The 12,297-nt window shown below is 52.5% G+C and overlaps 6 protein-coding genes across 6 annotated transcripts; 3 read left to right on the top strand and 3 right to left on the bottom strand.

The window, feature by feature from the left end:
* Positions 1 to 60: 60 nt before the first annotated feature.
* Positions 61 to 2,285, bottom strand: BO82DRAFT_64657 (MFS transporter). The gene is made up of 2 exons (XM_025641426.1): positions 743 to 2,285; positions 61 to 679 (listed from the first exon to the last, which is right to left on the bottom strand). Exons 1-2 carry the CDS (start codon positions 2,177 to 2,179, stop codon positions 299 to 301), a joined length of 1,818 nt encoding a protein of 605 aa, XP_025492447.1. The 5' UTR covers positions 2,180 to 2,285; the 3' UTR covers positions 61 to 298.
* BO82DRAFT_64638 (uncharacterized protein) lies at positions 2,286 to 2,770 on the bottom strand. The gene has a single exon (XM_025641424.1). It carries the CDS (start codon positions 2,734 to 2,736, stop codon positions 2,392 to 2,394), a length of 345 nt encoding a protein of 114 aa, XP_025492446.1. The 5' UTR covers positions 2,737 to 2,770; the 3' UTR covers positions 2,286 to 2,391.
* Positions 2,771 to 3,019: 249 nt separating this feature from the next.
* Positions 3,020 to 5,303, bottom strand: BO82DRAFT_334120 (signal recognition particle receptor subunit alpha). Its single transcript, XM_025633249.1, has 3 exons — positions 4,988 to 5,303; positions 4,643 to 4,928; positions 3,020 to 4,590 (listed from the first exon to the last, which is right to left on the bottom strand). Exons 1-3 carry the CDS (start codon positions 5,204 to 5,206, stop codon positions 3,149 to 3,151), a joined length of 1,947 nt encoding a protein of 648 aa, XP_025492445.1. The 5' UTR covers positions 5,207 to 5,303; the 3' UTR covers positions 3,020 to 3,148.
* Positions 5,304 to 5,388: 85 nt separating this feature from the next.
* Positions 5,389 to 6,980, top strand: BO82DRAFT_353808 (protein transporter YIF1). The gene is made up of 3 exons (XM_025635056.1): positions 5,389 to 5,793; positions 5,854 to 6,417; positions 6,482 to 6,980. Exons 1-3 carry the CDS (start codon positions 5,506 to 5,508, stop codon positions 6,692 to 6,694), a joined length of 1,065 nt encoding a protein of 354 aa, XP_025492444.1. The 5' UTR covers positions 5,389 to 5,505; the 3' UTR covers positions 6,695 to 6,980.
* A 627-nt stretch (positions 6,981 to 7,607) lies between these two features.
* On the top strand, positions 7,608 to 9,290 carry BO82DRAFT_383034 (60S ribosomal protein eL14; the record flags this gene model as incomplete). Its single annotated transcript, XM_025637984.1, has 5 exons — positions 7,608 to 7,649; positions 7,936 to 7,998; positions 8,103 to 8,240; positions 8,385 to 8,648; positions 8,807 to 9,290. The coding sequence occupies 5 exons, from the start codon at positions 7,608 to 7,610 to the stop codon at positions 8,864 to 8,866; spliced, it is 567 nt and encodes a 188-aa protein (XP_025492443.1). The 3' UTR covers positions 8,867 to 9,290.
* A 420-nt stretch (positions 9,291 to 9,710) lies between these two features.
* Positions 9,711 to 11,719, top strand: BO82DRAFT_374078 (ATP synthase D chain, mitochondrial; the record flags this gene model as incomplete). Its single annotated transcript, XM_025637399.1, has 6 exons — positions 9,711 to 9,941; positions 10,083 to 10,141; positions 10,213 to 10,501; positions 11,066 to 11,461; positions 11,524 to 11,610; positions 11,690 to 11,719. The coding sequence occupies 6 exons, from the start codon at positions 9,711 to 9,713 to the stop codon at positions 11,717 to 11,719; spliced, it is 1,092 nt and encodes a 363-aa protein (XP_025492442.1).
* Positions 11,720 to 12,297: the final 578 nt, after the last annotated feature.

Raw genomic sequence — 12,297 nt, 5'->3', positions numbered from 1 at the left:
TAGCACGTTCAGATTTGCAGGCGCTGGCTTCCCTCTATCGGAACAATAACAAAAAAAAAGAATAAACCGAACGATACAAGATCGATTAAACCAAAAAAAAAATGAAAAGGAATGTCGTCGTGTCTCGGTCGTTAACTTGGAGGAATAGGTCTGTAGATGTCTTTCTTCTTTTTCTTGTCTGTTGTTGTCTTTTTGCTTTCTTGTGCCGTGCAAGCGAAGAGAAGGTTCTCCCGTCTTGCGTTTTACATTCGATGGTCAAAATAAATAAAGGGAATCAATCTAGATATCTTCAACAATTCTAACGAGCGGGACGAGCTTCTTCATCTTCGTTGCCGGGTTTGTAGGATCTTCGTTCGTGGTTGTTGGTGGAGGTGTTGTTGGGGTCGTCGTTGCCGGCGTCGTCTTCCTCTTCATCCTCGTCATCATCGTCGTCATCGCTTTCCCAGTCCTCCGCTTCGAGGGAACGGGCGCGGATACCGAAGCTGAGGATGAATCCGACAAAGGAGACGGCGGAGAAAACGCCGAAGGGCATGGCTTCGCCTTTGGTGGGGAGGCGGGACGCCAAACTGAATAGACTGCCGGAGATGAGGGGCCCGACGGCGCGGCCGGCGGCGGAGAGGGTTTGCGCGAGGCCATTCAAGGAGCCGAGGACCGTGTGGTCGGGGGCGGAGTTTGTGATCTATTTGGTTTTGCAATTCATCAGAATGTGTCTAAAGTGTTAAACTCAGGACGGGGTGCATACCAGTAAGAGTGCGCTAGTTAACCCGCCTACCGAGGCGACGGTCTTGATCAGCAAGACAAAACATAATTCAATGGCCATCAGAGCGGTCTTGCCAGTGACACCGCCCTTATCCGTGTCGTTGCCCTTATACCCGATGAAGGGCATAAGGAGGAAAGACACCACGAACCCCAGCAGTCCGGCACGGTAAGACCATCGATTGCCCATCTTGTCGCGCAACTTTCCAAAAATGCAGATCTGGAAGATAATGGTAACCAGTCCTGTAAATCCCTGAGCAAGACCAATCTCCGAGGGGGTGAGAGCTCGGCCCAATGGGGGCCTGGCTTGCGAAAAGATGGGGAAGAGCGAGTTGAAGGAGACGTTGCACAGGGCAAAGACGAGGTACGTCAAAAGGAGCAAGATCGTGTCCCGGTTCCAGATCTGACTCTGCATCAACGATTCTGGGTGTGGACGGGGAGATTCGGAGACCTCCGAGGCCGAGTCCAATTCACTGTCGTGATCCTGACTGTCAGTGGACTGTGTCCGGAGATGGCGGTATGAAGCATGGTGCGGTGGTTTCATCCATCCTGCGCGTTTGGCGGAGCTGGTCCATTGCCAGAGCCAGGCAAACAAGGCCCGAACACGCCGACCAAAGTGGGGAAGGGCATCCGCATCGTCAAGACTCTCGTCGAGGAAGAAAATCGAAGCGACAAAGTCGACAACGAGGATTGCCGCCGCAATGAGGTTAGGGGCGGCGTATGGGTATGGGTTTGGCTGACTCTTGTCGAATGGGTTCTTGGGGAAGATCAGCAGCCCGCCAAGGATGGGGCCGGTGACGCCTCCGATGCCGTACAAGACGGGGAGATAGGCGAACGCCTTGGATTGGTTGCTGCGGTCGGTGATCTCACCGAGGCAGGTTGATACGAGACCCTGATTGCCGTTGACCGCACCCATTAACGCCTGTACCGCGATAGCCTGATATAGTGTCTTGCAAAATCCAAAGGCACAGAAGCATAGTGCCGTAAGAATGGTGCCCAGGAGGATGATCGGCTTCCGGCCCACACGATCCGACAACCAGCCCCAAAAGTAGTTGGTCACAAGCTGCGCGATTGCAAACGCCGTAGCCAGCGCTCCAACATACATGCCCACGGTATTCGGTCGAGCTTCAGCTTCAGGAAATGACGACACCATCTCGGGTAGGTAGGGACTAATCGAGTTGAAGGCCGTTTGTTCGCAAAGGGAGATGAAGGCTAGGATGGCCATCTGCCGCTTCGGGAGTGGTGACCCAGACCCGCGCTCGGAGCCATTGTCGTTCTGCTGATGATGCGAGTCTCCGCCAGACGATCCAGACTGTCCAGAGTTCGGTCTTCCGCGAGACTTTGGTGGTGGGGTGTCGAAGGTTTGGTAGTGTAGGGTGGAAGAATGTCGCCGGTTGAACGGGCCCTGCTCGTCTGTCCTCATTTTCACGAAGGATAGCTCTAGAAGATAATCTAAACAGTATCAAATGAAGCGATGGTCGTGTCTCCAGCCTCAGTGAGCCTCCCTTGCGTTTCCAGCAGAGATGATGGAGCTCAAGGGTCACACGTCGTTCGCAGTGCGGGGGGCGTAGGAGCCCCCAGGATATAACAACTAAAAGCGATTGAAGGGATGTAATGCAGATAGAAAGTGATCTTTCAACCACGCAAGATCCGTGTCCCAAAGCTGGAGGCGAGCAAGGAAGAAAGAAAGGAACTGATGATGATAAGCGCAGTCAGCAGCAGGACTGGATCTCGAAGATGTTGCGCGCGGAGTAACTCCACTCCACACAAGATCATCGGCGAGGCCCTGCAGATGATGTAAGCCCCTCTGCAGGCTTGCAGCTGACTCATCCGCTTCCATCTTGCGGTCTCCCTTACCAGGACGTGCGTAATAGGCCAACAACAACAACAACACTGTAGACGCTGGTAAACTCTCGGCTCGAGACTATGGCTTGTTCGATGCTTTGGTGGACACATGATCAGCGCGTTGGGATTCTGCATCGGAAGTCAAGCCCATTGGTCCATTCGACTCAAGAGTCAATAAAGTGCAGTAGGACTAGCAGAAATGGCGGCTATACCGGTTCGGTCTCTACTTATATATATGCCGATATTCACACGCACTTTTTCAGCGAACGTACTCCGTGGATTTGTTCGTCATCCTTTAACATGGGTTCATCTAGAGTACATTCCTGCTGCCTCCTAGACTTGGATTTAGGACACTGGTACCGATTTTCGTATCATTGTGGTTTGTATTTAATGTACTGAAGTTTACTCCCGTAGTAGAGGCCTTGCCAAATCATGTGTGCATTATTCAACTGCCATTGAGCCCTATTAATAATTCTAGGGTGGTTTAAACAAGACTTGCTAAAACATCATCATACTAGCGTTAAAAACGTAAACCGCACATAGCTACTCATTTCATCAACAAGTTGACAGCCCAAGGGACACTCAGCCCTCTCAAGTCACCGTAGTGTTGACCAACGCCCAAAAACACGATTGGGATACCCGTCGCATGTACCATGCTGACCAGAGTGCCTACCATGTCACCGACAGTGTCACATTTACTAATAATGAAACCGTCGAGATTCCTTCCCGTACCAAAGGCCTGGTTGAAGTTACGGGCCTGCATCACACTGTCCGTACCAACAAGCGCTTCGCCAACCATGAAGATCTTGTCGGGCTTAGCGAATTTGGCAAACTTCTCCAAAGACGACATGAGACGCTGGTCGTTGTGGCGGCGGCCTGCGGTATCGATCAAGACAACATCAAACTTGTTGGCTGCGCCGTATTCCACAGCGTCCTTGGCGACGTTCGCTGCATCCTTGCCGTAACCCTTTTCGTATAGTTCCACCTCACCAGCAGTCTCACGCTGGCTGAGTTCCTTGAGGTTACGGGCATGAACACGGAGCTGCTCCACTGCACCGGACCGGAAAGTGTCACAGGCCGCAATCAGAACACGGTAGTTGTTCTGCAGCAAGAAGTAACAAATCTTTCCAAGATTAGTGGATTTTCCGACACCGTTGACTCCAACAATAGAGATGACGTAGGGGCGAGGAGTCGCCTGCTTGGTCGTGGGAGATGTGACAGCATCAATCTCACGAAGGAGATCAAGAGATGAAGTTGGTGTCAGGATCTTGCGTAAAGAGGATTCCATGGCCAAACGCAGGGCCGCATCCACACTTTGGAAGTTAGCCGTCTTCTTCCCGACAAGCTCCCGCTTGACACCGTCGCAAAGCCGGACCGCCGCTTCCCGCGCAACGTTCTTCTTCAGGAGATGATCTTCCATCGTTTTCAAGGGTTTCTCCAGATCAGCTTCCGTCAGAACCTTACCGCCGACAATGTTCCTTAGGAGACCACCGATGGCGTTGAAGCCCGAGCCAACGAGACCGGAAGAAGCAGCACCCTTCGATTTCTCGCTCTCCGCATTCTCGAGGATCGAGTGAACCTCATCTCCGAGGTCCTTGAGCACGAACTGGCCTTTACCAGTTCTCCGACCCCATGAATCTTCAGAGACAGCCTCTACCGCCGGTACCTGTGCTCCTTCAGCATCAGCCGGAGCCGAGTAGTCCAGAACCCGGCCATCATCCTCATCGGCGAAACCGTCTGCATCCCACCGACGCATTTTCTTTCCACCCTTCGGAGTCTTATCTTTTCGCCCCTTCTCGTCACCGGATGAAGCATTGGCGCTGGAGTTGGCAGCTTTGCGTCCACGGCGCGACATACGACCTCCGGGGCCTAGCTTGGCGGTAAGGATATGGCCGGCAACGGGTGTTGTCGATCTCGAGAAATCTGGAGTTTGGGGTGGCGTACCCTCATCTGAGGTGACCACGCCGCCGAGCGCAGCTTGTTGCTGCGCTTTGCGACCGTCAGTAAAGCCCTGGAATCGGGGGCATGCAATAGAAAATACCTTTGATGAGGCCAGAGACCGATGGCGGTGGTGGGCCCCCATTGTCAGACGAGACAAGCGGATCTTTCTTATCAACCGCATTCGCCACAGAACTTTCCGATGCGACAAATCCCGAGCTGCCCTCGAGCTCGCGCACTTGCTGGTCAAAGTATTTGTCGAACGGGTATTGCACTATCCTCGCGCGAGTGCTTCTCAGCTGATCTTTGTAAAGGTCGATATACAGGGTAGCGATGTTATCGAGGAGTTTGTCGATCCAGCCCAGCTGTAGAATAGACTGGTAGACGGCCTGACTCACAGCATTGGTAAGAGCCACGAAGCGCAGACTGCATTAGAGAAGGCACATACCACAAAAATGAGATTGAATTCCTTGACTCTCTTCCACTTCAAGGTGTACTTCTCCTTTCTGAAAGTTGGCGAGGTACTGTTTGGGCCTTGGATCTGGGCCTTCTCTTCGATGAAAACATCACTGATAAGACTGTTGACCACGTGGGCACCCACAGGGGCGTAGGACTTTGACCAGAGAACCACACCCGAGGTGTCGAGAATTTCGAAGGATTCTAACATGTTTCCGAAGGGTGTTTCGAAATATTTGCTGGGTGATGTAATGATCGAGTGGAAGGTCGATGATGAGGTCCGCGCGGGTGGGGAATGTGTGGGCGTGGGCGGCGAGCTGAGCTGGGGAGCGGAAGGAACGGCGGACTTCAGCCACGTATAAACACCTTCATCTCTCCAACTTTGTGCAAATCTCACTAAGTAGCTCTCTGCCGCTTCGGCGCCCCACGATCCCCTCCCCCGATATCATCCCATCCACTCCAATTTCAACCTGTCTACAATCTTTCATTTCGACACTCCTCTCAGAAAACATGTATCGCCAATCATTTGCTCCACCCCCGGCGCAGTCGCCTCCGCTTCACCACCCAGTGCCTCAGCATGTCTCTACAGTTCCTATGATGCGCTCGCCGCCGCCTCCGACATCTCAGCAGCCTCAATCCGCGGGCTATGGCAACCCATACCAACCCGCACCTGCGCAAGGTGGCAGTGGGACCTACGGCCCGGGGTTCGGTCAGTTCATCAATGATCCAACGGCGCAGATGAGTTTTCAGGTCGGGAAGACAGCGATGATGGCTGGCCAGGAGTATATGGAGCAGAACGTAAGCAGCGCCTGTGTTCATGGCATTCTGAGGATATTCATTGCTAATCTCAACCCCCAGTTAAACCGTTATGTGTCCATTCCGGCCCTCAAGCATTACTTCAACGTTTCGAACTCCTACGTCCTGAACAAGCTTTCCCTCGTTCTCTTCCCATGGCGACACAAGCCCTGGTCCCGTCAACAGGCACGCCTGACGACGGCTGCAGCTGGCCCCAATGGCCAGATCTCGCAGCAGCAGTACTCCTCCATGTTTCTTCCGCCCCGTGATGATCTCAACTCGCCCGACATGTATATTCCTGTGATGGCACTGGTCACCTACATTCTGCTCTCGGCCATGTTGGCTGGGTTCCGCGGAAACTTCCACCCGGAGCTCCTCGGGTCGATTACCACGACAGCTATCGCAGTCATACTGTTCGAGATCATGTGCCTGAAGCTGGCAATGTACATCCTCAGCATTAACAACGAGTCTCAGCTCCTCGATCTCGTTGCCTACTCCGGTTATAAGTTCGTCGGAATCATCCTCACGCTCTTGGCGTCTGAGATCCTCACCCCTGGCCGAGGCACCGGTGGTTGGGTTGGTTGGGTTGTCTTCGTCTACACGTTCCTGGCTAACGCTTTCTTCCTGGTACGTACCCCGTGATGATACCGCAGTAGCCTGGTCGCTAGCTAACTCTTGCTGTCCAACCTAGCTCCGCTCCCTTAAATACGTTCTGCTCCCAGATTCCACTAGTGACGCCTCCATGCGTTCGGGGTCTATGCACACTGTTGCCCGCTCGCAGCGCAACCGCCGCACCCAGTTTCTGTTCGTCTATGCGTACATCATTCAGTTCATCTTCATGTGGGTGCTGAGTCGCGAGGGCCCAATCGCTACTGTTGCGGGGATGGGTGCGGGTTCATCGTGATAGCCTCGTCTCCGCACTCGGTCGATTACCAGTAATGATATAGATGGACTTCACGAACAGGAATCAGGGGTTTCCTGCAGGCCCCTTCAGCATCTTTCCACGTAAAACTTTACCATATGTTACTTTCGCATATATTTAGATCTTTAATAGCGTCCAAACTTTTTCTCTGACCATAGCCGTCCATCAATTCCGGTAACCTGTAACCGGACTCGACATGATAGTATTACAAGCATCCAGCGAAACCGAGGGAGACGCTATTCTACGTAGGACCGAATCTACAGTGAACAGTTTTTGGAAATATAGAATATATGTATTAAGTCAAAAGATATACAATAAACTTGAGACGGGACCTGAATTTGCAAAAGGTTAGAAACCAGTCAAAACAAAGATGAGTGATGATCCAAATTCTGAATTGGAAGATGTTCCTCAGAGATCTTGGTGATGAGGGAAATATCATTGCCAGAAGGCATCAATTACTATCTAGGCGTGATATCATGCTTTTAATCACCGGAACTGGGGAGGGCAGACGAGAGCAAAAGTGAGATACATACCAATATCTCGAAGTGGAGAGTCGCAAGGCGAGGGAATTGAGATCTGCTGCTAGAATCTTCGCAATGTTAGCATGGAGACACATATGGAAATGTGAGTGCAACGAAGAGGCGAAGGGTGGAGAATATCAGAATATGTAAGAAATAAATATCATGCGGCAGCGCTGTATAGAAAACCCCGGCGAGGGCATCACAGACGCTGCGTCAATCGCAAATTACCGCATCATGTAAGGATTGAGGTAGGAAGTCAAGAAGGAAAGGGTGGATGCATACCAGTACAACACACGGTGCGCGTATACTGTCGAAGTTAAGGTAGCTGGTTAGCAATTGAAGCTTGCTTGCTTCAAATTGATGAGATGATCGTCATGATCAGAACCACATTTGTTCTGGAGTTCCAACACCCAAAAGTCTGGAACGTTGCAGAGAGAACTGCACGCACACAGAGAACAGAGAGAAACACCGGCAAACAATTGCTGTTGAATCAGAAGCTTAAAAGGCGCGGTGATCGGAACGGAAAATATCCGGCGGCCGATGCAGGGCGCTAAGGGGCGGAAGCAGCCCTAGGCCGCACGCAAACACCCTGCGGCGGGCTGCTACTGGCTGCTAAGCGAGACTCTTGTGGGCGAAGGGCCGCAACCACCGAAATTCGCTATCCAGTCAGCCCGTTGAGTGAGACGAGACTTGTGCGTTTAGGACGACCTTCGACAACCCCGACATTTCGACAACAAATCACCACCACCGTCCCACCCGGAGTCTGTCGACCGTGAGTTCTTGTCGCCCCTCCCCATCCTACGACCACCCTGTCACCCACACGCACGCAACATCAAACTAAAGTCGTTCTTTGTTCTGCAAAAATATAGGAAGCCTTCGCCATGGCCGATATCGATGTCAAGATTGCTCAATGGAAGCTGGTTGAGGTTGGCCGCGTTGTGCTGATCCGCAGCGGTCCCTTCACCGGCAAGCTCGCCGCCATTGTCGAGATTGTCGACCACAGACGTGTACGTTCTATGAAATTCGCGCGAAAAACTGCAGTGTGGAGGAATCCCGGAGATCTCGGAAAAGAAAGAAACGGAACATGGGATGGGATTCGCTGCTGGGCGGAAACATGAACATGAAAATTGACACGAGTTGCACTCGATTAGGTTCTGGTTGATGGTCCCTCCACCGAGGAGAAGAAGATCGTCCCCCGCCACGTCCTCCCCCTCTCCCACGCCACCCTCACCCACTTCGTCATTCCCCAGCTGCCCCGTGCTGCCGGTACTGGCCCCGTCAAGAAGCTTTGGGAGAAGAACGAGATCGATGGCAAGTGGGCTCAGAGCGGTTTCGCTAAGAAGACCGACCGCGCCGAGCGCCGGAAGAACCTGACCGACTTCGAGCGCTTCAAGGTTCTCAGACTCCGCAAGCAGGTACGTGCGACATGGATGGATTTGAGATATGCGCGCCATATGAGAAGGGGACAACGGGGGTACAACGGGGCTTATTTCGTGCCCGGTGGTGGAATGCGATGGTTCTTTGGAGGCGCGCAAGGAAAATGGACGAAGGCTGACATGTTCCGACTTTACAGGCTCGCTACGAGGTCCAGAAGGCTCACGCCAAGCTCAGAGCTGCTGCTCCCAAGGCATAGATGGTTTTTGGGGCTCGGTGCAAAGTGTGACAGGGTGCCTTAGGACGGGGTTTATTTGCTGATGGGTTAATTTATGTTCAGCAAAAACTTACGCTGTATGCATTATTTGACAGCATAAAAATGATTCAAGAACCTTTGATATCCTGACATGGCTTGTTCTCGTACGTCATGGAAAGCTGAAAGCCGTTCGCCGCCTGAACGAACGCCCTTTCAGTGAGTATATGACTTATGATACAACTGGGTCTTCGACTTGACATCAGCGGGTCAAATCCTGAGAAGGAAATGGGCAATGAACACAATTTAGACTTTCAAAGCAAAAAAAGACGGAAAACAAAGGGACTTTCATTGTAAAAATTAATAAATTAAAGATTAAGCCTAGATCGAGGATTTGAAGGTCAAGACTATACGATTGCATATAACAGCGTAACTTAGTAGCTTGGTTGTATGTATGCGGACGGACTTGGTCTGTAAAGCAGCCGCTGCTTGTGTGTCCGGGGGGAGGGTCCCCCCAATAAGCTCGCTAACGATTTTCGGCAGGATGACATTCACACAGCTTCAAGTCTTCCCAACTCCAACCAAGGCAAAAAAATCCCCTCCATCCACCACAGTCCCCTATTCTGTGTCCAGGTACGTTAAAATGGAATTTGTGACCGCCCAGATGCCATTGCCGCTCGAATTTGGCGAATTCCTGCAGTTTTGTGGGAGTTTCTGGGTCTCTTAGGCCCAATTCGAGCCTCGTCCCAAACCACCACCTGTGCGAGTCCCACCACCGTGCGAATTGCTGACCTTTCAAACCACCATCACATAGCCCATTTTAGGCTCTACTCACTTCCACACATACAAAATGGCCGATCCCCGTGTTGAAGAGCTCCCCGACGAGGAGGTCCCCAAGACCCAGGTTGAGGATGCCGGCAGCGACTCTGAGTCTGAGGCTGGCGATGAGCCCACCATCCCCGGTGGTGCCGCCGTCACCATCCACTCTCGCAACGAGAAGAAGGCTCGCAAGGCCATTGGCAAGCTCGGCCTCAAGCACGTCCCTGGCATCACCCGTGTCACTCTCCGCCGCCCCAAGAACGTATGAGTTGCGACCGAATCCATTCTTACCCCGCTATCCGCGATCGCTCGGCAACCGTCCTACAATGAAATTTTCGGAGGCGTGTCAGCGAAGCGGACGAGGGATGTGACAGCAGTGTGGCTAATTCTAGCTGCAAAACAGATTCTCTTCGTCATCAACCAGCCCGATGTCTACCGCTCCCCTACCAGCAACACCTGGATGTACGTGGTTTCTTTTTATGATGATCTCAGCCTATCAATGCATGACACAAAGCTTACACATTGCCTTACAGCATCTTCGGTGAGGCCAAGATCGAGGACCTGAACTCCCAGGCCCAGGCCTCCGCTGCTCAGCAGCTCGCCGAGGCCGCTGCCAACGAGCACGCCGGTCACGACCACGACCACGACCACGCCCAGGGCAATGCCCCCGAGGTTGAGGCCAAGAAGGAGGAGGAGGAGGATGATGGCGAGGAGGTTGATGAGTCCGGCCTTGAGGCGAAGGACATCGAACTGGTTATGGCCCAGGCTAATGTGTCTCGCAAGAAGGCCGTCAAGGCTCTTCGGGAGAACGACAACGACATTGTCAACTCCATCATGGCCCTCAGCATATAAGCGTTGTCAACTTAACTGCACGTGTCAGTGGGTGAGCTGTGTCGACCCTGCTGGCAGGCTGGATTGTGGGTGTGCAGTCAGAGTGATGTCCCCTAGGGTGGACACCCTGGCAAGTCCCATTGTGTAAATCAATTAGCTCAAAAGCAGAATTGAATGATCCAGAAATATTATTAGATTTCTATCTGTAATTCCTAGAGCGCGAGTATCTACGATACTTCAATAATCAGGCACTGTAGATGTGGCACCGTGACAACAATCACTGCATACTCCTGGGCCTACTGGCTGCATCCCGGGTGGTGCTGTGGCCGTTCGGAAGACGGGAAATGCGGGTCACGTGATGCCATCTCCATTCCAAATCTTGCCGAGTCAACCCTCAACCTCCCGGATTCTCCAGCTTTGCACGTTGACCTCCCCTCTCCCTCCCACTCCCTCCCATAACACAATTCAAAATGGCCGCCGTATGTCCCCACCGCCTGTGCCGATATTCTGACGCAGTCAGCCGGCGAGATAACCCACTAACAGCCTGGATTACAGCGTAGCGCCGCTCTCAAGATCGACTGGACCAAGTTGACCAGCTCGCTCGGTCTCCGCGGTCAGACCGCTGCCTCCCTCCAGGCCTTCAAGAAGCGTAACGACGACGCGCGCCGCAAGGTTCAGGTCCTGTCCGAGCAGCCCCAGACCGTCGACTTCGCCCACTACCGCAAGGTGCTGAAGAACCAGGCCATCGTCGACCAGCTCGAGAGCCACTTCAAGAGCTTCAAGCCCGCCACCTACGATGTCAACCGCCAGCTGAAGGCCATCGACGCCTTCGAGGCCCAGGCCGTTCAGAGCGCCGAGGAGACCAAGGGCAAGGTCGAGGTTGAACTCCGCAACCTCCAGAAGACCCTCGAGAACATCGAGACCGCCCGTCCCTTCGAGGACCTCACCGTCGTACGTTGTGATCGCTCCGACCGTCCGCGTCGATTTTTGCTAATCAGATCATTCCACTCTAGGACGAGGTTGCTGCTGCCCAGCCCGAGATCGACGAGAAGACCTCCTCCCTTGTCCAGAAGGGTCGCTGGATGCCGGCCGGCTACAAGGTGAGATTCCCGACCCTTGATTGTGCTAAACCCACAATTCCTGAGAACACACAGACTAACCATTCTTTGCAACTTACAGGAGCGCTTCGGCGAGATGTCCGTTGTCTAAACTGGCTGAATCCCTTGTATGCCATTTCCGTCCACTTTTGTCCTGCAACCTCCAGATATAGCCACACAACACACAAAGAAAGACTTGTTCTCTTACTTATCTGTCAAGCATGTTGGCCAGTTAGGATACCCTTTTGTCTGTCTGGTCGTGTGATTGCTGGTTGTAGGACTATGTATAGAAGATGTTCAATTTATGGTTTCCCCCTTATTTCGGGCTGTAGGCTGTAGGTTCGAGGCGTCAATTAAGGTCAAATATGCATCGCTGTGTTCTTCAATACTTAGATGGCTTGTCAAGGCTTTAGTGTGCTCTGGGTAGAAAGGAGAGCAAGTATTCTTGCGTGAGTGTAATGCCAGACACGAAGACAGAAGGTCATGGAGGCGACTGTAGACGTATAATAAGTACAGCAAACCGACCAATTATCACTCTCATCAGCGTATTAAGCTATCTTCATCTGGATATGTCACCCATCGACTCCCAAAAATTCCAATATCCTACAGGATGAGTCGACAGCTCTTGTTTATACATTTCACGATGGTTTGGGATGACCTTGATGTCTTGACGAATTATAGATGCAGGAT

Source organism: Aspergillus uvarum (genome assembly GCF_003184745.1).
Source record: "Aspergillus uvarum CBS 121591 unplaced genomic scaffold BO82scaffold_23, whole genome shotgun sequence".
Lineage (NCBI taxonomy): Eukaryota > Fungi > Ascomycota > Eurotiomycetes > Eurotiales > Aspergillaceae > Aspergillus > Aspergillus uvarum.
This window is presented reverse-complemented; position numbering and strand designations above follow the sequence as displayed.

Coding starts and splice junctions, on each gene's coding strand:
- BO82DRAFT_64657 (XM_025641426.1), bottom strand. CDS start 2,179: ATGAGGACAGACGAGCAGGGCCCGTTCAACCGGCGACATTCTTCCACC. Junction 680..742: donor TAACTAGCGCACTCTTACTG/GTATGCACCCCG, acceptor AAAACCAAATAG/ATCACAAACTCCGCCCCCGA.
- BO82DRAFT_64638 (XM_025641424.1), bottom strand. CDS start 2,736: ATGCAGAATCCCAACGCGCTGATCATGTGTCCACCAAAGCATCGAACA.
- BO82DRAFT_334120 (XM_025633249.1), bottom strand. CDS start 5,206: ATGTTAGAATCCTTCGAAATTCTCGACACCTCGGGTGTGGTTCTCTGG. Junction 4,929..4,987: donor AATTCAATCTCATTTTTGTG/GTATGTGCCTTC, acceptor GCTGTGAGTCAG/GCCGTCTACCAGTCTATTCT. Junction 4,591..4,642: donor GGTCTCTGGCCTCATCAAAG/GTATTTTCTATT, acceptor ACGGTCGCAAAG/CGCAGCAACAAGCTGCGCTC.
- BO82DRAFT_353808 (XM_025635056.1), top strand. CDS start 5,506: ATGTATCGCCAATCATTTGCTCCACCCCCGGCGCAGTCGCCTCCGCTT. Junction 5,794..5,853: donor AGGAGTATATGGAGCAGAAC/GTAAGCAGCGCC, acceptor CTCAACCCCCAG/TTAAACCGTTATGTGTCCAT. Junction 6,418..6,481: donor TGGCTAACGCTTTCTTCCTG/GTACGTACCCCG, acceptor TGTCCAACCTAG/CTCCGCTCCCTTAAATACGT.